The sequence below is a fragment of the Centroberyx affinis genome, unplaced genomic scaffold (genome assembly GCF_046629955.1).
Source record: "Centroberyx affinis isolate AG114_WGS23_722 - 3 ecotype Tasmania unplaced genomic scaffold, CSIRO-AGI_Caff_v1 ptg002339l_1, whole genome shotgun sequence".
NCBI classification, from domain to species: Eukaryota; Metazoa; Chordata; class Actinopteri; order Beryciformes; family Berycidae; genus Centroberyx; species Centroberyx affinis.
The window spans coordinates 87096-111313 of NW_027280606.1; the positions used below are offsets into that span (position 1 = coordinate 87096).

At 40.1% G+C, this 24218-nt stretch overlaps 2 protein-coding genes across 6 annotated transcripts in view; one reads left to right on the forward strand and one right to left on the reverse strand.

Moving 5' to 3' along the window:
• The window catches only part of ndrg4 (NDRG family member 4), a 55272-nt gene extending 50731 nt beyond the window's left edge, over nucleotides 1–4541 (forward strand). For 3 of the 5 annotated variants that reach the window (XM_071533213.1, XM_071533214.1, XM_071533216.1), the window contains 5 exons: nucleotides 786–833; nucleotides 986–1021; nucleotides 2328–2379; nucleotides 2618–2656; nucleotides 4387–4541. In XM_071533213.1, coding sequence (XP_071389314.1) covers nucleotides 786–833; nucleotides 986–1021; nucleotides 2328–2379; nucleotides 2618–2656; nucleotides 4387–4541 — 330 coding nt within the window. The remainder of the gene's footprint in view (nucleotides 1–785; nucleotides 834–985; nucleotides 1022–2327; nucleotides 2380–2617; nucleotides 2657–4386) is intronic. The other 2 variants (XM_071533215.1, XM_071533217.1) reach the window with 1 other exon arrangement.
• A 4684-nt stretch (nucleotides 4542–9225) lies between these two features.
• On the reverse strand, nucleotides 9226–18739 carry LOC139655849 (olfactomedin-4-like). Its single transcript, XM_071533226.1, has 7 exons — nucleotides 18684–18739; nucleotides 18027–18149; nucleotides 15665–15883; nucleotides 14729–14882; nucleotides 14419–14646; nucleotides 11225–11393; nucleotides 9226–10198 (listed from the first exon to the last, which is right to left on the reverse strand). The coding sequence occupies exons 1-7, from the start codon at nucleotides 18735–18737 to the stop codon at nucleotides 9763–9765; spliced, it is 1383 nt and encodes a 460-aa protein (XP_071389327.1). The 5' UTR covers nucleotides 18738–18739; the 3' UTR covers nucleotides 9226–9762.
• Between the last annotated feature and the right edge of the window lie 5479 nt (nucleotides 18740–24218).

Consider the following 24218-nt stretch of genomic DNA (forward strand, 5'->3'; position numbering starts at 1 on the left):
TTTACATTTGCAGCTGTAGTAGCAGATAGTGTACTTTTGCTGAAAGACCACAGAATTGTAATTTAAGACACTTAATTAAAATTACATTAAAATACTACTATAGATGTGGACTGTCCCCTATGTACCATAAAACAATAATATTGCAAAATTTAGCATTTATAATTATAATCTGACTGACTGATGCATTCAAAAGACAAACTTAAAACTGTAAAGCACAACGTAAAATATTTGTTATATTCATATTTAAATATTTGATCAGCAGCTGGAAGGTAGAAACCCAGATTTTGTATCGACATATTGTGTTTTTGTTATCTCTTTCTATTTCATCTGAGCTGTCTAGATGTAAAGAAAATGTACAGAAATAGGTAGACTTTGATTATCTATATGATGGAATAAAGATTAAATAGAGCATGAAAAACAGGAATAGCAAATCAGCAGAGAGCAAAAACAAGGTTTCTGTGCATGAGACTGTGTGTTTATCCATAGTGGTGTGGCCTGTGTGTGTGTGTGTGTGTGTGTGTGTGTGCATGTGTCCACATCTGCTTACTGTGTATGCACACTGCGGCTGTGCGCTTGTCTGCCTGCCGGAGTGACTCATCTCTACAGTATACTGCAGTATCTGGGTCACTCGTATCACACACACACACACACACATACACAGTTACCCACATAGCTGTCTAAGTCCTGGCCACTGTTTTATTCCTACTTCTTTATTCACCAACAAATTCCTTGTCACTGTAGCCTCAGCAGCATAATCAGCTCATCCTGCTGTTTTTGTCTTCAAGGTGGAGTGTAATTCCAAGCTGGACCCGACCAACACCACCTTCCTAAAGGTATTTGTTCATCTTCACCTCACCTACACCTATAGATCTGTCAGTGCATTCTGAAACATTTTGACATTTATGAGGTTTCACACACCAGCAGTGATATGCAGTGGTGGGTTGTCAGCAGCTTGGTTAACGTCCGCTGTCTTCTCTCGTGTCAGATGGCTGACTCCGGTGGACTGCCCCAGATCACACAGGTAACGGACAGATTTGCAGTATTTCACTCTTTCTATTTGGACACCAATCTCCTTAAAGCCCCGCTCAACCTGTAGCCACACTGACAACGACTCGCTTACTTGGCAAATAAGTCGGTAAAGCTTCCATCTCCAACTCTACAGTGTTCCCGCTTCAAAGGGACAGTTGTGATTTGTAGTGAGATTCCCAATCCGGTCCGTAGAGGTGTGAAGTCGGACACCCGACTCGCATTCATGTGCTCTTGTTTGGAAATTAAAACAAACATGGAGGTGATGAAGTGTCTGATTTATGTCTGGCTGCCCAGGACTCCCTGGAAGAAGATATATTGTATCTCAATGGGTCCTTCATGGCTAAATAAAGGAGAAAAAAAAATGGTAACACTTTACAATAAGGGTACATTAATTAAGGGTTAGTTAATGCTTAATAAGCAATAACTAACCCTTAATTAACATTTAACTAATGTGTCTGGTAATCATTTACTAATGGTGTTCATGGTAACTAAGGTATTAATTTATACATTATTTAATAGTCATCTTTATAAACTATTAAATAATGTATAAAAAATGAATACCTTAGTTAACATGAACACATTCGTAAATGATTACCAGACACATTAGTTAACTGTTAATTAAGGGTTAGTTAATGCTTATTAAGCATTAACTAACCCTTAATTAATGTACCCTTATTGTAAAGTGTTACCAAAAAATACTGTATATATATATATATACAAAAATAAAAAAAACATCTAAGCAGCTGTTACCAGTAGTTGTGTGAGAATGTAGAGGAAAGTAGATGCATAAGGTAATTTATGAATTTTTAAAGTCGTAATCCATGACATTTTCATACATTAATAAATGTCCGTTTTGCTACTCTCTATCAGTGATTCAACCTATATTCAGTTCATGAAAGCTTTTCCATTTGCTGTTCTAAACAGCCAGTGTCTGGTAGCTCTTTCCTGGGAAAAATCCTCTGGCGCGCAGGAAGTGATGCATTCTTTGTTTCCGATTTGTTTGGAATAAGTAGAAGAAGAACTGGGTAGTGAGCATGAGCAGTGATAGCCACCATGGCTGAACAGACAAAGAAAAGAGAAACTCAAACTGCGTCAACAGAAAATCCAAATACAAGGATAGACACAAAATAAAAAATAAAAAAAACACCACAGCAAAGCACCAAAGATGAAGACAAAATTACAACTAGATACTTTCTGGTGGCAAAGTCAAACAATAATCCCAACAACACATGAATGCACAATGTGAATTTATTGTTTGTATTCGTAAAGTCACTGAATCCTGCCGCGTTGTTTTACAGCCTGGCAAGCTGACCGAAGCCTTCAAGTACTTCCTCCAGGGAATGGGCTACAGTAAGTCTCCACAGATACTTCAAATAAAATAAAATGAACTGTATGGAGAGAGAGAGAGAGAGTGTGTGTGTCTGTGTATCTTAATTCCTAGTTGAGAAATGCTTCAGAAACAGCACATTGCAGTTGTATCTGTGTGTATTAAAGGGTGAGTGTGTTGTGGTGGATGTGGTGTGTCTCATCCAGAGGGAGGTGTGCTGTGTTAATCTTGCCCTCTGTCTCCCTTGCCCCGTTCTCTCAGTTGCTTATGTGAAGGATCGGAGGTTGAGTGGAGGGCCAGGTACTTCCTCCTTCCTGTTCCACCTCTGACCTCCTATTGCTGCCCCGCCCTGATGACATTGGCATTTTGACATTTTGAGATTTGTTTCATTTTGTTATTATTATTATTATTATTATTATATTTTGGGCTGTTTTGAACTTTTTACTTTTGCTATCATTTCTGATTTATTTGTTTTTTTTAATCTCAAGGATACTAAACTTCATCTTTGGTTTTTTTTCAAAAATAATTTTTCCTTCCAAGGAAAAATATACTGTCCTTACCCCTCCTCCCCCTCCCATCCCCCTGCCATTGCATTTCTGATATTGCTCTTTGCATGGCCTTGAGCTAGCTTTGAGCAATGCCTGTTGGACTAGTTTCAAGAAAAATACAAAACCGGCCGGAAAAATCTGAGAATTCATTCCTTTTCTAACCTGGGCTAAAGAGGAGAAAGGCCGATACAACATTTCACTTTAGTTCAGGTATTAATAATAATAATCACAATAATAATAACAATAATAATAATAATAATATTGATAATAATAATAACCTTTATTTGTATAGTACCTTTCATACAAACATGCAGCTCAAAGTGCTTTACATCAATAGAAGGCAGATAAAAGACAGATAAAAAGATAAAATTCATATAAAGAACAAGCAAAATGCATTGCATTAAAATAATCAAATCAAGTAAAATAGAAAGATATAAGAACACAACAAATACTCCCACTTTTAGATGCACATTGTGAGTGAACCCATATGTTTTTCTTTCATTTTCTTTTCCCCTGTCCTTCCTGATTCTACTCTTGATCTGATATTTACGTCAGATCTCACTGCCTAAGGCAGACGAGAATCATAGATTCTCCTCTTGGTCAAAAACCTCACCATCCACAGATGGATGAGAATCATACAGGGTCAAGCACTGTCCCCCCCACATATAGTGTTCACTCGTGAAAGTAAGCATTACCTGGACAAGACCAAGGAAAATTCGTACTTGCCCGTGTCAGCTCTTAAAGCAAGACGAATGTCAGCCCGCTCTAGTCTGGCTGCTTCTTCCATGTTACTGAAGCGAATTAAAATTGCAAACGAGTGACTGAAAGCCGAGCTGAAAACTAAAATTCTCTTCAAGGTTAATACAGATTATAGAGTTGCTGAGCCTCTTCCACAGGAGCACATTTTACAGTTAGAAATGTTTGAAATTATACCATTGAGCCTCAAGAATTTCCTCTAGCGCTCAGGCCTTGGGGGCAATTTTGCTGGAAGAGGTGAAGACTCAAGGATTCAGTGTTTCCCTCTGAACTGTATTCTTCTCAGGGTGGAAAAGCCTCTGAAACAGCATTTAGACCATCATGGGACACTAAAACTCTCCACTGAAACCCAGGCTAATGAAATTCTTTTAGGGTTAGCAGCTCTTTAAGGCAGAGTGACCCAGTGAAGTTCTACGATAGACGTATACCGAACCCCCTCAGTTCCTCCACTGCATGGTGTTGCCACAGCTGGTCGAATGTACGAATGTGTCTCCTCGTAAGACACATTGACACATCGCCTTACCGAACGATCTCGACCATCCGCGGCTGTCTGAGCCGGTTTGGCCGCCTTTTTTCTCACTAGCTGTCCATGAGGCTGCTACAAGGGATGTTCTTCAGTTCCCCACATCGGCATGTCCTCCCCACATCTCCCCAGCATCAACTGCTCCTAGACGTTCTATAATATGTACTTCATTCTCCCTCTCTCTCCCCTCCCGTTCCTCCCAGTGCCCTCCGCCAGCATGACCCGCCTGGCTCGCTCCAGGACGGCCTCCCTGACCAGCGCGGGCTCCATCGACGGGTCGCGCTCTCGGGCCTGCACCCACTCCGACAGCGCCGAGGGCGTCGGCCAGGTCACCCACACCATGGAGGTGTCCTGCTGAGAAGTCGGCCCAGCCCGTAGAGGGAGGGAGGGAGGGAGGGGATAGATGGGCGGAGAGAGAGAGAGAGAGAGAGAGAGAGAGGGGGAAAGGGATGAAGGGAATGGGGTAGGAGGAATGTGCAGGAAAAGGTGACGTCGTGTGGAGAGAACTGGAGACAGAATGGACCGAAGGTGGGAGAGAGATAGTTCCCCTTTTGAACGAGGCGGAGGCAGCGCTCTCTCCGTCTTCATCGGTCTCCTCCAGATCCCTTCGTCTGCCATCTTCTTCCCTCCTCCACTGTAAAATAACATATGTATTGCTACTAAAACCCCCCTCCCCACCAACGACACCTTGAAATATCCGCCTCCACCCCTACACTTGTCACCCGTCACCTACAGTTTTAGGCAACTCTTTTTGGTTTTTTGTTCTTGCAGTGTCAAATTTGTGTTTTGCTCAGTGTCTCTTCATCCTTTGCCTGCTCCCTTTTTACCCCCCCCCCCAAAAAAAAACAAAAAAACAAACTAAGCCCAAACCTGTCTGTCAACTACCCACACAGCAATATGTATAACAAAAATGGGCTGCTGAAGACAATGCGATATGAAGGGTTGTCTGTTGAAAAGTAGAGGAAACGGAGCATCAGAGGGGGTGCCATTTTGAAAATAAGTGTGACGCGTAATTATGTTGCAAGCAATTTATTTTCTTCTCTCTGTGGCCAAAAGTGTGAGTATCTCTCTCTGTGTCCTGTGGAAGGGAATGATATGAGCAGTAATTTCTCTCCGTGAGTCACTGTAGGAGGCTCTGTAGGGGGCGTGTCCAGAATTTGACAGACAGTAGAACACAGCCAATCGTAGCTGAGTACACTTGTAGTGCTTTGAGAGGATTTGTTAGCTTACCGCCGTGATTTAAAGCTGCACTAGGCAAGATGTTTTTGTGGTTTACTCACAAATGATGGACCTACATTATCATTATGACTGCTTTTGCAATAATGTAATTTGGAATAGCAGGCAGAGTCCTTCATAAGCGCTCTTTGTAATGTTCAATATAGTCATAGATTTGAATTCTATTTGTGTATTATCTTAGAGGCTACAGGCCTAAACTTATTAATTCCTGATGAGGAACTGAACCGCAGGCCGCAGCGGTAACAGCGCCGAATTCTAGCCACTACACCACCAGGGAGCTGATGTTTAGCTGATGCAAATGTATAACTTCGCATGAGGTTTTTATTGCTGTGACCATGCTTATTTGTACCTGATATGGCCAAAATTGCTTTTGAATCGTCCGATTTTGAGCGAGCAAGACGTCCATGCGTGATGTGTGACGCTAGTTCAGTCTGTTTATTGTGTGAAATCAATTGAGCATAAAATGATCATTATCTTATGTACATACAGCATCTTATGTAGCCTATGTAGCGTACAAACTATCAAGCACTTTGATCAGCATGCGGAAAAACACAACAGTTCAGAGTGGGAATCGAACCCGGATCTCTTACGTGAAAGGCAGCAACGTCAAGCACTTAAGCCTCGATTCATTGTCTATATGTGAAATCAATTGAGCATGAAATGATCAATATCTTACATAGTATTTAATGAAGCGCTTAGAAAAGACATAGCTAAATGCACCATGATGAGCTGAGCGTATTCATGTGTAATATGTGTATGTAGCGTACAAACTGTATGAGGAGTAGCGTTCTCAAAATGTGTCCAGAGGTACAGCGAAGAGTGTCCCATCCCCACTCATTGAGATGGCGTAGATTCGTCCTGTTTGTCCAAATTGAATTCTGGTGTCAGTTGGTCAGTTGTCGGGTTGGTAAATATGAGCATTGCTGTGTGCAGTTTACTGACATCACCTTACAGGATTTCTGGGTACTGAAGTTCAAATTTTTCAAACAGTTACCTCTCGCTGCCATTTGGGGCCACTAAAGTGCAAAATTGCCTAGTGAAGCTTTAACCCACGTGTCGTCTTCCATCTATGAGACAATCCACCACATTGCTATAGGCTAGATGATACAGTATATATAGATGTATATGCATGCTTATTACATACAAAAGTAATGTTCGGGCATTGTAGTATCTCAGTAGTACCTTATCTAGTATTAGGGCATTCTAGTAACATTAGCACCTTAGATGTGGCCAGTTTGTTAGTCCCATGGATGCAACTACCACCATCGTCTGTCTCACAGAAGTGGTTCTGCCCATAGTCGGCTCTTTGTGGTCTCTTACGTGACAATCACACTCTGACCCAAACCAAACCAGACCAGGGGGGCCGAGGCAGAACCAGGCCGACCCAACATGCTCTCATTTTGGGTCGGAACCGGATGACTCGCAGCAAGCCTGCCCTTCTTACAACACCCAGCCCCACTCCATGGATGTACCAAAGCTACGCACACACGATGCACACATGCACAAGTGCACGCATTCACAGTCACTCATACATTCTCACACATGCACGTACGCACACAAGCACACACACGCACCATCTCATGCGAACGCTGATACACACGAACCTGCGTGGGCTGGGATTTGTAAGGGAACTGAGCCAAAGGAAAGACATAAATACCCAGTTCGTGAGCTCGGCATTATACGTTTCTATTTGGGTGGAGTGCAGATTTGACATCCCAAAAATACTTTCAATCGTTTTAAATGTTTAACCCCAAAAAGGTTCTTTTTTTTTTTTTAAAGAATAAAGTTGGGTAGAACCTTGTAATTCCAAGCTCACAAAATATTAAAACACACCCACACACAAAGAGGAATGTGTTGCTATCAGGCCATTCTCTCACACTCCGTTGCAGTGTGTGTGAGTGGATATACCTTGTAACCGTCATCTTAGCAGTCATCAGTATAGTACATGTATATAATGAGAGTTTCAGTTCCTAGAATAGCGTAGCTGTGTGCTGTTGTCTGCTATAATACTGGACCGCCTCGTTCAGGTTAGTCATGAAGGGATCAATCTTGGGGTCCCCGGAGGTTTGCTTAGTAATGTACAGTATTTATGTACCATAGTCACCTTCTCCTATTTCCAGTTTTGCAAAACCCTTTTTTCCCCTGTTGGAAGGGGAGTAGCTTCCAATTGCTGAGGGTGCGCTTTCCTGAGGCGGCCTGTAAGGGGCGGGGCTTATTTGGAGCCATTTGGGCACCAAGCTCGGAATGTAGGGCAACCCCCACCCACCATAAAATATAACCCCTCCCCTAAAAAAAAAAAAACACACAAGGTGCCCCGCCCCTCACAGGCGAACCCAGCCGCACCCTAAAGGGCTATCAGCTGAAGTCACTTTTTTTAATGTCGGTAGTGTTAGTTGTGTTCCTGAGCATTAGGGGGCCCTAGAGAGCGCAACGGACTGATAGAGGACGAGCTAAGGATTGATGGGTTACTAGTGTGTTCATGCAAAGCAAAGAGCAGGAAGAATGTTACCAAAACAGAGAGAGATTCTGACCAGGGAGAGAATTAACGAATCAGTCGAATGAATGAATGTTCACTTTAGCAATGGGATCGAATATGCATTTGTTTGAGACGGAGAGATATCCAATAGGTGTAACAGAATTCTGAGAGCAGGGGAAAGATGTGGGAAGCAAAAGACCCAAGTAGAGAGTATGAGAGGGTATTGGACAAAGTCAGAACAAACACCTCAATCACTCCTACTAGAACCTCATTGATGAATTTCACGAACACCGAACGCCAACTAGTTTGCATGTAGCCGAGTTAGTATACAATCACCTGTAAGCGCAGTGGTTTTTCTAGGCTCTTCACATTGGCTATTTTTGCCACCTAGACTTTGGTTTTCCTCCTATAAGACTCCTTCCCGTACTGCCTGGGGGGCTCCTGAATGTATTTCGTCCCTTTGAAGTGCTGTACAGTATTGTCAACCCTATGCCCCCATCTCCTCAGAACCCCCTCTCTGGGGTTTGCACATTCAAACCCTTGAACCTTTGACCCTCAACCCCTCCAAGAGAACCCAGATCCTTCCCGGTCCTCCTCAAGGTCTATAAATTATGAAGTCGAGTAGCGATTCGTGAAAGTAAATGGCTCCTAGGCTGGCACAGGATCAGTTTGGTTCTGCTTCAAAACGACAATTTATAGACCTTGGTCCTCCTTGCACTTGTAGATACTTTGTATTTATAGAGCAGGTTACCCAAAACAGAGCACTCCAACACTATTGTATTGTGACAAGAACTTCCAACATCTTTCTGTTCCTATTCCCCTGGAGTTTCTCTTTTTTATAGGCAACAATAGGGTGTAGCCTCATCTTGGTATAATGATATTGGTTCATGTGTATTACTACTATAATTCTTCTTATTACTGCCATTATGATTGATTTGTATTGAGCAATAAGTTGTTCTTTTTTTTTCTTGTTTGGATTGTTTGATATTGTGGGAGTCTTCCCTATGAGCTTGTTTCTATTCACAAAAGGTAGAAGGACTCTTACCTGCTTTGTCGTCATTCAGATGTGTACTGTAAAGTTTCAATATATTATATATAAATACATATACAAAGTAAGCTGTCTCTGTCCATGTACTGAACAAGTAATGAATAAGAAATAAAGACTTTATGTCAGAATTTTAAGGGTGAGACGTCTGATCATTTTCAACATTTGTCCTGGACAATCATGTCAGAAAGTCACCTGTTTTGAATGTAAGACAAACTTACACTATCAACACAATAGAGCATAGTCTTGTGACAAAACCATATTTCCTTTATTTCTTCTGTCTGAGACTCAAAAATTACAGTACAGTCGCTGATACTAAGCAAAGAAATAACCCAGCAAGCATGTAGACGTTGAACAGATTTTACACAAACTTTGAAAACTTGTGTAAATATAGCACCAAAATGAAAGTTGAAACAATGTCCGTAGTCTACTGCTACCTGCATCATTTGCTGAAATCAGGAATTAAATATCTTTCTGATATCAGTTCAAAACAGTTAAATATGAATTTTTCCCATATAAAGGAATTATCCAACCGCACACTGCCAATTTACTCACATCTTTATTTTTCTTATAACATTTGCAAAAATAAGCTTAAGCAACACTTGTTGCTTCCTCGGGTTCGCTTACTGATGATGAATTTTGACCATGCCATAATATCATATTGTGCATTTTGTGCTTGTTTGATTGAACTTAGCCACATCCTGCACTTTGCCATCTGACGAATGCTTGCTGGAAATGCTAATACATTTATTTTGGAAATCACATAAGCAAATAAGTACAGAAAATTGCTACAGTGTACCAGTGTTGAAAGCACCAATCCAATCACCCAAACACCACCTTGTAGGAGACCATGTGGGACTCAGTGTAGGCGTGCAGCATCTGGTCTGTGGGACTATAGTTGAGGGAATACATGTTGCCGGACATCTTCTGAATCTGTATGCCGATGTCAAACCTCTCCACGCCTGTCGAGGTGTCGAAGGAATAGAAGATCTCCTCGACGTCTTTGCTGACGTAGCGCGTGGCGTAGAGCACGCCGCAGGCCATGAAGGTGTTGGTCGCCGCCTGCTTGTAGAGCGAGGTGTGCCAGGTTTGGTTGATCGTCGGCGTCTCGCCCTCTTCCACCCGGGACACCACCAGATTGCCAAAGTTCTGGGAGGTGGTGTAGATCACCCACACACCTGACTCGTCGGTTGCCAGGTCTAGGTCTGTGTATGGGTAGCATTCATCGAGGTGGCAGAAGTTACCTTTGGAGTTAAACCTGCAAAAGAAAGGAGATGGAAAGAGAGAGCAGTAGTGAGGGAGAGTTTCCTTTAAACTAAAACATTTGCAAATACAGCATGTGTTTTTGCTTGAACACCTAGACACTTTCGGTACCTTCTGTAAACCTGTGAATACAATGCACATTTTACACATAATGTATATAAGCATAAAATTCCCAGATTTGTTTATTTCCCATAGTCTGTCTCATTTCCATATATTACATATTTCTCTGTTTTTTTCAATAATATCTTGCTTATATTGTACTGCAAATATTTCATTTTTTAGTCTATTTCCATATACATTTCTTTATTTTTCTTTGTTTCAGGATACTCTACTGCTGTTTTTTTTGCACACTTTCGTAATGCCATATTTCATAACTTGTTATACGTTCGTTCATGCATTTTCATTTAAAGAGTAACTAATCTGTGGTGAAGCCTGACATCTACTGGTTAAAAGCAGGGTACTGCACTGGCACTCTGCTATTGGCTGATCTTCGGTGCCAGGTGACATCACCACCTGTTGTAATCTATAGAAGGTGACATCACCTGGCAGCAAAGATCAGCCAATAGCAGAGTGCCAGTGCAGTACCCTACTTTTCACCATTAGATGTCAGGCTTCACCACAGATTTGGGTTTGGGGTTTAGTTACTCTTTAATATGCATTCCACTTAATATGCATTTCTTGAAATGCTGGGATTGTCGGTTGCGTTATGTTTAGTACTCGCCATTTACTCTGTTCTCATTGAATCTATTATTTTGTGCTGTATCTTGTTATAATTATTTGCTGCTGTGAATGTCCCCATGCGGATCATTAAAGTTTAATCCTATCTTTTCATGGCACAACTATTTATCATTTTCTCACTTTGAAAATGTTTAAAGTTTGCATGCATCCAAAAGTTTAAAGCTTCATTACTTTTTTGGAAAGACAAGGGTTCTATCTCGTATCAGCAAAACTCTATTTCAATAAATAGAAGAAAAAAAAACAAACTGCTGAAACAAACCAACACAAAACGGAAAAACTGAACCTGGTGCCTTTAGGCAATTGTACGGAGGTAACAGATTTGGTGGTGAGGTTGAATCTGCAGACAGCATCTCGGTAGTAACAGCAGTAGTACAAGGCCTCTCCATAGAGAACAGCACTTGGACCCTGGATGGTGTTGGTGGTTGGGTTGGAGGAGTGGATCTGAACATTGCCTAGAAGAAGAAGAAGAAGACGAAGAAGAAGAAGAAGAACAGACAGGTTAGTAATATATGTGTTTCAATAAAAAACAAATCAGTGGTGAATTTGTGTGCCTTGCACTACCCAGGTTAGCCGCTAGAAGGTAGGGTGCTCTACAATAACTCTTTGCTTGATGTATGCGTGCACATGTGAGTGACAGGTCTGTTTTTACTTGTGCAGCTTGCTGAATTTTTCAATAAAAAACTTCCAATAACTAGCAGTGGCAGCTATAATTTATCCTTACTGTACGGCACTATCTCCTGGGTTGTTGTTGTTGTTTGGCTCTGATTGGCCACCATCAGCTATTTAAGCTGGCCGCATAGAACATACTGGATGTATTATTATTATTATTATTATCGTTATTATTATTATTTTTTTTTTTCTCTTCTCTCCCATACACACACAATCATACACATAAACATGCGTTCTATAATAGATCTTCCCTAAAACACTAATTTAAATCACAGTAACTGCATGATGTCACTATCATCATAATTATTATGACTATTTCATCTTTGTTTGTTTTGTTTTATTTTGTTTTGTTTTATATATGTACCATGTCAAGTGCTGTACATCACCCTGTTGTTGTTTATTCATTGTCTGCCCTTGTTATCCCCGTTTCAATCATTGTTGTATCTGTAAAGTCCCTACTGTTTTGTTTTTGCACCAATTAAAAAAAAAAATATATATTATTATTATTATTATTTTGCCTCAAAACACACTAGCCACAGTTAGGTTCACTTTCCTGTCTGACTCAATAGGTAGAGCAAGGCACCATCACTGCCAGGACTAGGAGTTTGATTCCCATCTACACTAAAAATGTGTATACTAACAGTACTGTAAAGTGTCCACCAAACTGGAATATAGTGCTGTTGTCAGGTATACCTTATATCTCCAAAATGTCAACTTTCCAGGAGCTAAGAAAACAGCCTCCTTTATCTCTGAGAAATAAAGCAGATATATCTCAAAAAAAAAAAAAAAAGAACATCCAGGATGGAGTTACTTTTCTTTACCTGAACAAGATTACTTCTTATACGACCAAAAAACTAAAGAACAACTTGGGCATGCCTCCAGGGCATCAGGAGAGAGAGTTAGTAGGAAGGCTATTGTGTAAAAGCTGAAAGGTAGAAGGAGTATGAATAGCATGAAGGGTATATTCAGTAGAAAAAAACTGAAAGTAAGAAAGTGACAAGTAATAATGTTAGAAATGTTCTAAAATGTAATAATACTAAGAGGAAAAAGGTATGAAAATATGTAAAAGACATGTTGAAATGGAGAAGAGTGAAAAAAGCAGAACAGCTGCCTGTGTTATGGAGCAGCAGTGCAGCAGAAACTAGTGTGAAAGAGAGTGGAGCGCTAGTGTCAAACAAACGTCAATATCTCAAAAACTATACATCATATCGCTTATATATTCATACTGTGAGTGAGAGCAGAAGTAGCTGAAGCTTTTGATGTATATTATGTGTATGTAGTGCTAAAGTTGTGTGAACTGTCACAGTTTAAACGTGTGAATTTAGTAAAAATCATGTACAGTCTGCTACAGTGGCTAGATTGAGTTATGACATCACCCACTCTAGGCTGGCTCCATATGCTCCAATTATAAAGGTTGAAGAAAAGCATAAAACTAAAAACTGTGATTTCTCAAAATGTACAATAATAATAGTTTTTTAGTCATTTTAGTTCACCACTTTCAGTAATAAAGTACTAAAAATGGTGACCCGTTTAAAGTTTGTATAGAGTTTGTAGTACAAAGTATGAAAGAGGAGTTAGAGTGCAAACAGAGCATGGTTTGAACAGTCCTCCCATAGACTTACATTGTAAAAACAGGTACTAAAAAGTTGAATAGTTCAAAAAGTATAAAAGATATTAAAAAAAAGTGGAATACATGTAATAATGTCCTAATGTCCTAATGTCCTTGAAGTTTGAATGAAGTTTCTGGCTGAAAGTATGTAAGAGTAGAGTTCAAAAAGTGCTGAGTTTGAACATTCCGTCCATTAAAATACTGTAAAAAGTATAATAGATATCAAAAAGTTGAATACATCTGATAATGTCCAAACAAAAGCTGAACATTTTGAAGTTTGAATGGAGTTTCTAGCTTAAAGTATAGTTAGGTGCCAAAAAACTGTACAGAAGAAGTTAAAGAACTAGAAAGGTGCATTTTCTAGAGAAAATGTGTGTGATTGCTGAGAGTGAAAACTGTTGTGTGTGACAGCCCATAATAAAAAAATACCTAGCATATGTGATGTGTGTAGGCACGTGTGTGTGGGCGTGTCCGTGTGGGTACGTGCATGTGTGGGTGTGTGTCTAGATATGTGGTGTATCAAGTATGGTGAAGATTGGACAAAATTTGAAGGAGTAGCAAAAAAACGTTTTTTGAAAAAATTCAAAATGGCAGAAAATCTAGTCAGACCGAAATGGCCGTGGCCTATATGGGTAGATGCGTAATGACCCAGGGAATTCAGGGAAAGAAGAATTTTGATTCTACAACCTGTGGTTCAGAAGTTATGGACCAAAACGTAAAGAGGGCTGTTATAGTGCCACCATGAGGTCAATTGGTGTAATTTTTTAGATTTGAGTAGAAGGGGGGACTTTGAACCGATCTGCCAAGTTTGGGAACTGTAGCTCTTATAGTTTCTGAGCTGCAGCTACTTTTAGGCAAAATCCAAAAGGGATCCAAAGGAATCCAAAAGGGATTGTACAATGTTATTGTAGCGCCCCCCTTGGGCCAATCGGTGTAATTTTGAAAATGTCGGCATGCAGTGGTGAGATGCATCATCTACCCAAACTTTGCCAAAATCTCATCAGCAGTGTCTGAGATATTGTGCATTACGAACAGATCAACAAATGAACAAGAAAACAGATGGAATCCAGTCCACAAAACTAGCACCAAGCCACTACTTTAAATCTTTGTGATGACTTAAAGGGAATTGAACTCCATTTATCAGTGTAGTATCAGGACACTAACCACCAGACCACATCGAAAACACAACTATACTTTACCTGGAACGCTCACCCCAATGATGAGGGAGCTCAGGCTGGAGTAGCGGCGTACGTAATTGCTGTATACGTTACTGGAGGTGAGCATGACCAGCCAATACCAGTTCTCCTTTCCCGCCTCAGGTTTGGGATCGCGACCCCAGGATCCATACTTGTAGGAGCCAGGATACTCTCCTGCTGTGTAGACCCCTGGCCCAGTCACGTTCAGAAAGTGACCATGGGGACAGTTACCTGAGGACAGAGGGGGGAAGGTCAGTGTGGTTTTGGGACACACCATGTTGGGATGGAGGTTAGGTGGAGGTTTGGGATGTACCACTTGCAGGCTGCGTGGGCTGGGTGGTGGGGTGATGTCCGTTCCTGCACTGGTCCAGGTCTCTCTTCAGACGATGGTTGGCCTGCTGGTTCTTCACCACCTGCATGCTGTCATAGACTTCCAGCTGCTGCATCTCATCTTTCAGGTCCTGCACCTGAAAGACAGCACAGCAGACGGTATAATATTTACTGTTGAAATGCAGGAACTGTTTCTATTACTTTATGACATTTTAAGGGTATTCTAATGATGGCAAAATTGCCAGTTAGCAGAGGAACTGGACTGGAATAACAAAGAATATTTTGTAGAATTCTCAAAACTCTCAGGCATTAAACAAAACTCAACAAACATTTTTATTTTAATTCTCCCTCTAACTTTCGCTCAAATTGCTAGACGTAAAGGAAGATACATTAAAGGGGCATTAAATGATCTATATAGTTCACTGGCCTCTACTGGCATTTCGTAGGAACTGCAGCAACATTGGCAGAACTTGTCAAACTCCAGTAGGTGGGGAGTTTTGTTCCAAAATGGGTTGGAAAGTGAAATTTGAAAAACAGAAATCTCAGCAGCTGTATACATTTTTACATATGTGGTCATAATATACTAGACCTTTTCATTATGTTCAAAATATGAAACAAACATCCGGTTTCTCCCTGTTTTGACTGAAATGAAAAGATCAGATCTTTGCCACAGAGAGTTAAAATTCAGATATTTTGCACCTGTGTTTATTACGTAAAACATATATGATAACTTGATATCGGGTAGACCTCATTGTGAATTGAAACACACAAACACAACATTGAAAATGTCAAAATGAGGTTCTAAACAAGGTTTGATGTGAAGCTACCCTCCTGAGCAGGGTCACAATTCAGAACTTTTCTTGTATCTGTGTTGTGAGCCATGTCAGTGCTGCAGGAGCCGGTTGCCACATGAACGTACCTGTTGAGCGGTGTCAGAGGTGAGGCGGCTGTGTGCCAGCGTGGTGCTGTTGAGCTTGTTCATGAGCTGCAGGATCTCCACCAGCTCGTTCTCGATCACCTGCAGGCTGACGGCTCCGTACAGCTCCCCGTCATCCTCCCTCTCCAGCACAGACATGTCTGCCTCCAGCTGGGGCAAACGATGCTGCAGGCCCAGCAACAGGCTATCCAGCTCCACACTCTGCATGGAAAAGAGAACAACACTAGGTTGACCTAGTGCAAGCCGGGCCATTGCACAGGTGCACATACAATGAAAGGTAGTTGTGCACTCCCAGGTGCAGGTGCAGGTGTTATTACATATATCCAGAGTGACTTGCAGATGGTGTCAACAATGTGGTTGTTCCAGAGGGTAAAAAGTAGCATTCGGCTGCATGCAGTGGTCGCTAGTGTTGTAGTCGAGACCACCTAAACCGAGACCGAGTCAAGACCAAGACCAGAGCGTATCAAGTCCGAGTCAAGACCAAGACTTTGAGGGGGCGAGACCAAGTCAAGACCAAGACCGAAGGGGGGCGAGACCGAGTCAAGACCGAGACCAGACCAATGCGAGTCCATTTTCAAGACCATGTAATCAGAGTGATGGCTCAACATTTCTCTGCTAAAATTCAAAAAGAAAGAAAGCATTATTTAGGAATTTAAGTAAAATACAAATGGATGTACAGTATGTACTCAGTGACAGAAGGCAATCCTTTGAAACATTGCAATTCGATTTCACTGACCTTTGGAAAGGCTCAAGACAGTGGGCAGAATGAAACAGAAGTGTTAAAACACCCTGAGCAGATAGCTTCACTAAAACATTCAAAATTATTATCAGGTTATAGCTGACCCTTGCTTTTATGTCACAATGTTTAATTATTTTGATTCCTGAAATGAGAAGAAACATAAACTTACTGTCATGTATAGGCTACAAATTGTTTTTATGTTATAGTGTTTTGACTTTGACCAATGTGAGAACTTGCCCCGCTCTCCCCTACTCAATCTGCCAGAGCCAGAAGAAAGTGAAACTTAAAATTCCACAATGTACTCGCCTGGGTTAGTAATGGTATAAACAGTAACCTGATAACACGTCTTCTGCTGCATTACAGACTTTAACGGTAACGTTATTACCTTGTGGAATTTAAGCCTAACATTAGTGAAATTATAATTTAACCGATAACTGTGTCGCAATGCTTTAATGCAGCGCGTTGAATTGAACGCGCCATGCGCCTGTATAGAATCGGTGCTTGTTCTTAGAACTGTTTTGCAAAACTCTCTGTGATTTCTGGAGGCAAATTGTATTATCTCATTCGCTCCTCCTCAGCCACACATGGTGCTCTCTCCTCCTGTATCCTGCGTTCTCTTTCTTGGCGCAGCTCAGAGGGGGGTGAGTGAGGGTGGCAGCGTTTAATGGTTAATAAACTTTCAAACTTAAAATAAGCCAAGTTATCGGTTGCAATTTGAAGGGGAAAGTTTTATATCCAATCACAGTAAAAAATAAATAAATCAGACAATGCACCGGCAGGTAGCCTAATGATGTTACTGCACTTGTGGTCTCGACTGGTCTTGAAATAAAATTCAGAGTCCTCTTTGTCCGAGACCGAGTCAAGACCGAGTAAAAATGCAGTCAAGTCCGAGACAAGACCGAGACCATCACAATGTGGTCTTAAGACCGGTCTCGAGACCAAGACTGATCTCGAGTACTACAACACTAGTGGTCGCTGTTATTGGAATCTCGTTTGTTCATAGATTCATCTGCAAACCACTACGGAAGAGGATTAGGGCCACATGTGAAAAATGTATTTGAGTTCTCAGTTTAAAGTCAGAATTCTGAGAATAAAGTCAGAATTCTGAGATTAAAGTCAGAATTCTGAGAATAAACTCAGAATTCTGACTTTAATCTCACAACTCAAATACATTTTTCACGTGGCCCTAATCCTCTTCCGTAAACCACCAATCAATTCACAAAAGAAAAATACTACATCAAATCACCAATCACAAATAGCTCCTTTTTTTATCAGTGTTAAAATGTTTTAGGGTGGATTTTTCTGTTAAAATCTAATAATTAACTTGACTCACAATGTGATGCTCCCAAAATAATCTGCCCTTCTTTGGTTGCAATGTTGCTCGTGTCCAGCAGATGTCGCGGTCGGACGCTGTGTTCAACATGGCTTTGATCTCAGTGAAAGTAAATGTCTAAAATGTAGGCATTTAGGTTTCCCTCAGACCAAATACTAGACCAGGTGATTTCACTTCACTGATTTCAGTCAGAGAGGAGGAACTAATCAGCAAAGTGAAATCAGCTGAAAGGAAGGAAACCCTGCAGACTCTGGTTCAGAGGCACTATTTACCTTCTGCTGGGTGATGCTGCTGCTACATTTGTTTGCACTGTCCTCCACGCTGCTGAGTTTGTCATGAGGGAAGGGCTGCTCTGAGCTAGTGAGGTCACACACACAGCCGGGCAAGGACGCAGCCTGGGAAATATGAAGAATTGTATTTATTTTGCACACATGAAAAAATGAAATAGAAAAGAAATATAGGTGTGCAGGTGAGGTGAGACACCCACTCTGGGTTTATTTATTTATTTATTTTTATAAGAAAAAAAGTTTATAGGCTATCAGATCAACACAGCTGATAATGAATCAGAGCAGGAGAGATGGGATTAATGATAAACAAAACTTTTTAGTAATTTTAGTCCATTTTAACCTACCTTTGAAGTGTACCTGGAAACTGTAAAATCTTTAATCTCTAGTAATACAAAGAGTATTAATAATGTATATAAAAATGTATACCTACTTTTGAAAACAGGCTGTATAAAATAATGGTCATTTGTCAAATAAAATAGAATATGTAAAATTATATATACATAATGTATATTGTATAAAAATATTATAATAGTCTAGTAGTATAGTCTAGTAGTATTATAATAATATTATAATATCATATAAAAATACATAATATAAAAAATATATAAATAAATAAATAAATAATAAATAATATATCCTTACCTGCTGGCTGATGGTGAGCAGAGCACAGAGTTGGACAATCACAGACAGAGTCATGGTGGATCAGACAGCAGAACAAAATGAGACTTTCTCTGAACACAGTTTGAGTGAGTCTGTGGCAGCGGCTTCTGACCTCTGAACACTCCCACTGGGCTGTCCCCTGCATGTGCATCTGCATGTGCATGTGTGCTATGTGTGTGTGTGCGTGTGTGTGTGTGTGTGTGTAGTATTTACTCCAGAGCGTGATTCACAATCAGTGAATGGCTCACTTCTTCCTTGTGGTTGGGGTTTTGATCTCTGTGTGGGTTGCTGATCTAGCAAAACGGGAAGAATTTAACCTCTTGTACCCTGACTTTAGCTGACTTTACCCTTAAATTTCCCCTTAATTAGCTTCAAAGCTACAAAAAAAAAAGGTTCCTAACTGTACAACAACATCACATCCATATTCCATATCTGCTGTTCCAACGCTTTCTTGAAGCTCTAGCTGCTTATATTGAAATATTCAAATACAAGACGCCATGTTTTTATGGCTGCACAAATCTAGATGTTTGTGCATCATTATATATACATTTCCCTGTATGTAGCATGACATATTTGGTATCTTTGGAAAACCTGTTATCTTGACTAGAATTTAAAATAAAGTTCTGTGGGTTTGAACCACGCTTGACCGTGCAACTTGCGTTTGTAATAATGGACCCAGTGGTGGGGCCGGCAGGGAAGAACAGATTAAAGTTTGAAAGTGTACCAATTTCATGTACTGCAAGTGTCTGATAAAGACTAAAATTGTAGTGTAATTGCTTTAAAAGCGTAGTGTAAGGAAAACAATCGGGGATGCAGTGGAGCTAACCTAAACTTTTTATTTGCAAGAATAGAGTTTACTCACATTTTTAGGCTGATAGAAATCATTGTGTAAATTATAGAAATTCATCGCATCAGCGTGATGTCAGTTATATGAAGATAGGGTCTTTTACTGCTTTTATATCTTATATAAATTAATGATTTGCCAAACACTACAGACACTATTTGCCGATGACACCAGTGTGTTTTTTAGGAATGTATGCACTATAACAACGGCTGTAAATGAAGAGCTAGACAAGCTGTCAAAATGGCTTAAAGTCAACAAACTCTCTCTTAATATTAAGAAAACAATTGTATCTTCTTTTGTTCTAAACCTCATGTAAACAATAATGTACAAGTGCTAATTGATAACGTCCCCATAAAAATGATCAAAACTACTCGATTCTTTGGTGTGACAGTCGACGAACACATATCTTGGAAGCCACATATTTCACACAATAGCGTCAACAATTGCTAAAAATATATTAGTATACTCACTATTGTCAAAATTAAAACTCATTCACTGTTTTCAGAAACCAAACCCCTTCATTTTATCCCTGAAATGTCCTTAATTTTTCCATTACATGAATGTTAATTAGCTGTTAAAAATAACATAGCTTTAAAATAATGGGTTTTTAAGGGATTTATTCATGGGTTGATTAATGGAGGCACTAGTAATTATGGGATTTTTATGCCCTTTGTGCATGGTTTACAGGGTTATTAATGAGTCATTAATGGAACGTTCCTGTCTCCCTGAATTTCTTATGAAATTAGAAAGTAAGCAGTCAAAAATTAAGGGGGTGTTTAAGGAGGTTTCGATTTGGTCTCCTCAATTAATCACTCCCTAATTTTAAGGGGATTTTGTATGAATTTAGCGGTGAATGTAAATGTAAGGTTATTTTAAGATTAGTAGTTATATACTCAACTCAAAGACTCAAAACTACTCCTCTATTCAAACAAGTACAGATCCTGTACAGGCCCACGGCGCGTGTGTTGCATTCCACTAGCTGCGGCCACACTGATCCGTCGGAAAGAATTATTGATGGATATATTTCTGTCCGTTGGGCTGTCTTGTATTTCAACATGGTGGGAGAGGCATGTAGCGAAGGGGTTGAGCCACCGCTTTGTAGGGGTGTAACTAGTGTGTTCCTACCTTGGCCGATTGTGATAGCGGAAGGATCTGAGTCCCCACCCCCAATACAATTAGTCTCAGTACTCACGTGTGCAACTATGTTTATACCTATCCTGCTCAATAACGTAGCCAGTATGAATACTACAAAATATGGCAAAGTGGGTTTTAGGATTTCTCTCTCACATGGCAGCTACCTGAACTGCAAAATGTGTTCTCGCTTACTCTGATTAAGACTTAGCACAAACCCCATATTCAACAGGATGGGTGAGACGCCCCTACTCCAAGGTAAGCCTAAACTCAATAACAACTCAATAACATCAACTGGAAACTTAGTGAGGACACCTGGGTGCGCAAAATAGATAGTTATGTAATATATTCCAGAATGCAATACAATAATAATAAATAGTAATAATAATAGTGCAATATGATAGTAAGCATAGAATAATAAATGATACATAATAATAATAATAATAATAGTAATGTGCGTTTGTTTAATGTGTCCCGGCTTCCCGGTTGAGTGGAGTTTTCCATTTTTAAGCACTGTGATTGGCGCTAAGGTCCAAACACCGCCCAGCCGGTAAACTAGAGGCTCACGAAGTGTTACATGACTGACTGACTGACTGACTGACTGACCTGAATTTGCCGCGTGATGCCCTCGGCTGCGCCGTGGGAAAAACCTGGCATTCTGAATATTCACCATATTTGTTGTATACGGGTCGCTAAATAAAACACTTCCTTTTTTTCATGATACCGTTTTGTTTAATTTTCAGTTTCATCATTACTCTACACCAGTGATTCCCAAAGTGTGGGCCGCGGCCCACTGGTGGGCCGTGAAGGTACTGCAGGTGGGCTGCGAGAGGTCATTTTAAAATAAATAAAAAGTTTTTAATTTTCAATTTTGTAATTAAGTTTGAAATTACCATAAAATATTTATGATTAAATATTTGCATTAAAAAAAGTAATCAGAACTAATAAAACAAAGCCATGGGATTTAAATTACGTGTTATTCTTCATTTATCTGACCTATTTTTGATCCGGCCAGAACGTGTCGTATATCTCGTCATTGGCGGGGGAAGAGTAAAAATGGAGCGGTGGCTGTCAGCTTGCAAAAGGAAAGCTATTAATGGAGAATCAACCTCCACAAGCGAATCATCAGAAGATCTAAATGAATCCGTGAAAACAAAAAGAAGGACTCGTAGAAAGTACTCAAGTGAGCACCTATCGCTGGGATTTGATCGATGGGTTGGATATTGATACATTTTATTTTAGATTCTTAAGTTTGGGAATGGCTGCTCTACACAAAATCTACAATCACTCAGACCCCCTTACGTGTCACACATCTACATCTCAGTTTAGAACTGAATACAGAGGCTCCAAGATATGGAATTTACTTCCTCCATACTTTGTTAATTTTGCTCCCAATCAATTCAAAACAACTGTAAAAAAAACTTTCTTGTGCCAGTCCAGCTAGGAATATTTTGCTATTTTCTGTTTGTATATTGTAAGTGTTTTGTTTTGTTTGCATGTGGCCATGTGTGAGTGTATGTGTGTGTCTGGAAATGTGTATTGTATGTTTGACTGAGTAAGCTTATTTCTGGTGAGCTGTCTGTGCCTGTGTACAGTATATGTGTATGTATTGGATGTGTATGTGTATGCATGTCTGCCTGTGTATGTGTGTGTCTTGTGTGTCTACACAAGTAATGGTACTAGAACGGGTGCTGTCCTGGCTCTTCCGTCATCAGTGCTGGCCTAGTATTCTTCCCTGCTGCTGTTCCCACCTGGACACTCGGGATTTCCATTTTACATTCAAAGAGTTACATAAACCCAATTTAACAGTCAAGATTTTGCTGTGCAAAAGAAATGCGAAGCGAATTATGCAATTATCTTAAACAAATTATAGATATATATTATGCAAGGTGATCTGCCACCGTCATTGATCGATATCCGCTCACATCCGCTGGGCTGGCTGCCTTTTTTTTTTTTTAAATTCACTCACTGGTATATTCTGCAGTTACATCACTATGACTAGTATTTAAAATATTTTTTTATAATCAGATGATCTGCTTAATGAGGTTGCTTAAGCATAGGCTATAGGGAGGAAAAGTAAGGAAAGACCAGGTGAGTAGGTGAGGATGGGCTGTGGGCTCAAATGTGCAAAAAATAGAAATAGTAATTCATATCCAACATTGGCTACATACATGTAAAAAGTATAAAAGAAAGTATATACAAATTTTAGTACCAGAGCAGCTCACAGGAGAGCCTTGTTCGTTTCATTACGGACATATGGAAGAACATCTTTTCTTGTTCGTCTATAAAATCCCCCCACCCCCCCAACAACAATTATATCATCGTCCATCGCGATGTTTCACTATTTGGTAGACATCGCCCAACCCTAGCATGTCGTATACCACTGATTTGAGTTTGATCTAATTAGGCTCATTCTCTGTAAAGTCCTCTGAGACAGACTTGCGATAAAGGGCTATATAAATAAACAAACTTGACCTTGAACTTGAAAGAAATCCAAATGGGGAATGGGAGGGGTGACTAGCTTGCATATTTGGTTTAGTGTGTCCTGGCAGATGGATCTGGAGATGTGGTAAGATAGATAATATTCAGGAACCTGTATCAGGAACAGAAACTGTCCACTGAATGTCCTGTCATAATGTCTTTGTTACTTAGTCAATGTTAAATGTTCACTTGTTATTGTTTGTTATTGTTTCTTACACATTTAAATAAAAAAAAATAAAAAAAGAACAAGTAATTGAAAATTTGGCCGTTGGGAATAACTTCAACAATGACAGAAGTCACAGGCCAACACAAGCCGGTGTAAAGCCATAACTAATAGACTGCATGTCCGATCTTCCCAACATGCCAGTTTTTGTGTGTGTCTTTCTACCTTCTGTAATGTTTTGTCTATCTATCCGTCTTTTCAAATTGTGCTTGGACCTCGCAATCGCCACTTGCGGCTATATTTTGAACATATTTCTCTAAGCCTGCAGGTCCTCCCTGAAGAAGAAGGTGGGGCAGGAAACAGGGCTTGGAAAACAAAATCTACTGAGTCGCCACTCATCGGTTTCAGTTAAAATGTTGGTGCGCTGTCTGAAAACGCGCTCCATGCGCAATGCATAATGCTCCAAATCATCCATCAAAGCAAGATGAGCCATTTTACGCACACAACAATCAATGTATTATTGTGGCCTTTTATTATTGCCTATACCCTGCATTTCATCACCCATACTAACATTTAAAATGATGCCAATTAGTCGATTTAATTCAGTATGCTTATGGACTAGATAATATAGTTGAACAACATGAACTGTCGAAATTGTTTAAGAATGGTATAACATGCACTTTTATTATCACTACTGTAGCCTAAATATTTTTATATTCATAATTATGAAAAGGCCTATTCATGTGATTGTCTGTTCCTGTCTTTCTTGGTGGTCTTTCATTTTCAAAGTACAGATTGATAAATGCGATTCTTTGCTTGGAAATGGTCGTATGCATGCTTTAAACACATATTTGTACGGACGCACTGTTGATAAATGAGGGCCCTGGCATTCTGAATA

Excerpts from the sequence above, each read along its gene's own strand:
- LOC139655849 (XM_071533226.1), bottom strand. The coding sequence starts at position 18,737 with ATGACTCTGTCTGTGATTGTCCAACTCTGTGCTCTGCTCACCATCAGC. Across the intron at positions 14,883-15,664 it reads CCTCTGACACCGCTCAACAG|GTGCAGGACCTGAAAGATGA; the intron begins GTACGTTCATGT and ends GCTGTCTTTCAG. Across the intron at positions 14,647-14,728 it reads GCCCACGCAGCCTGCAAGTG|GTAACTGTCCCCATGGTCAC; the intron begins GTACATCCCAAA and ends CTCTGTCCTCAG.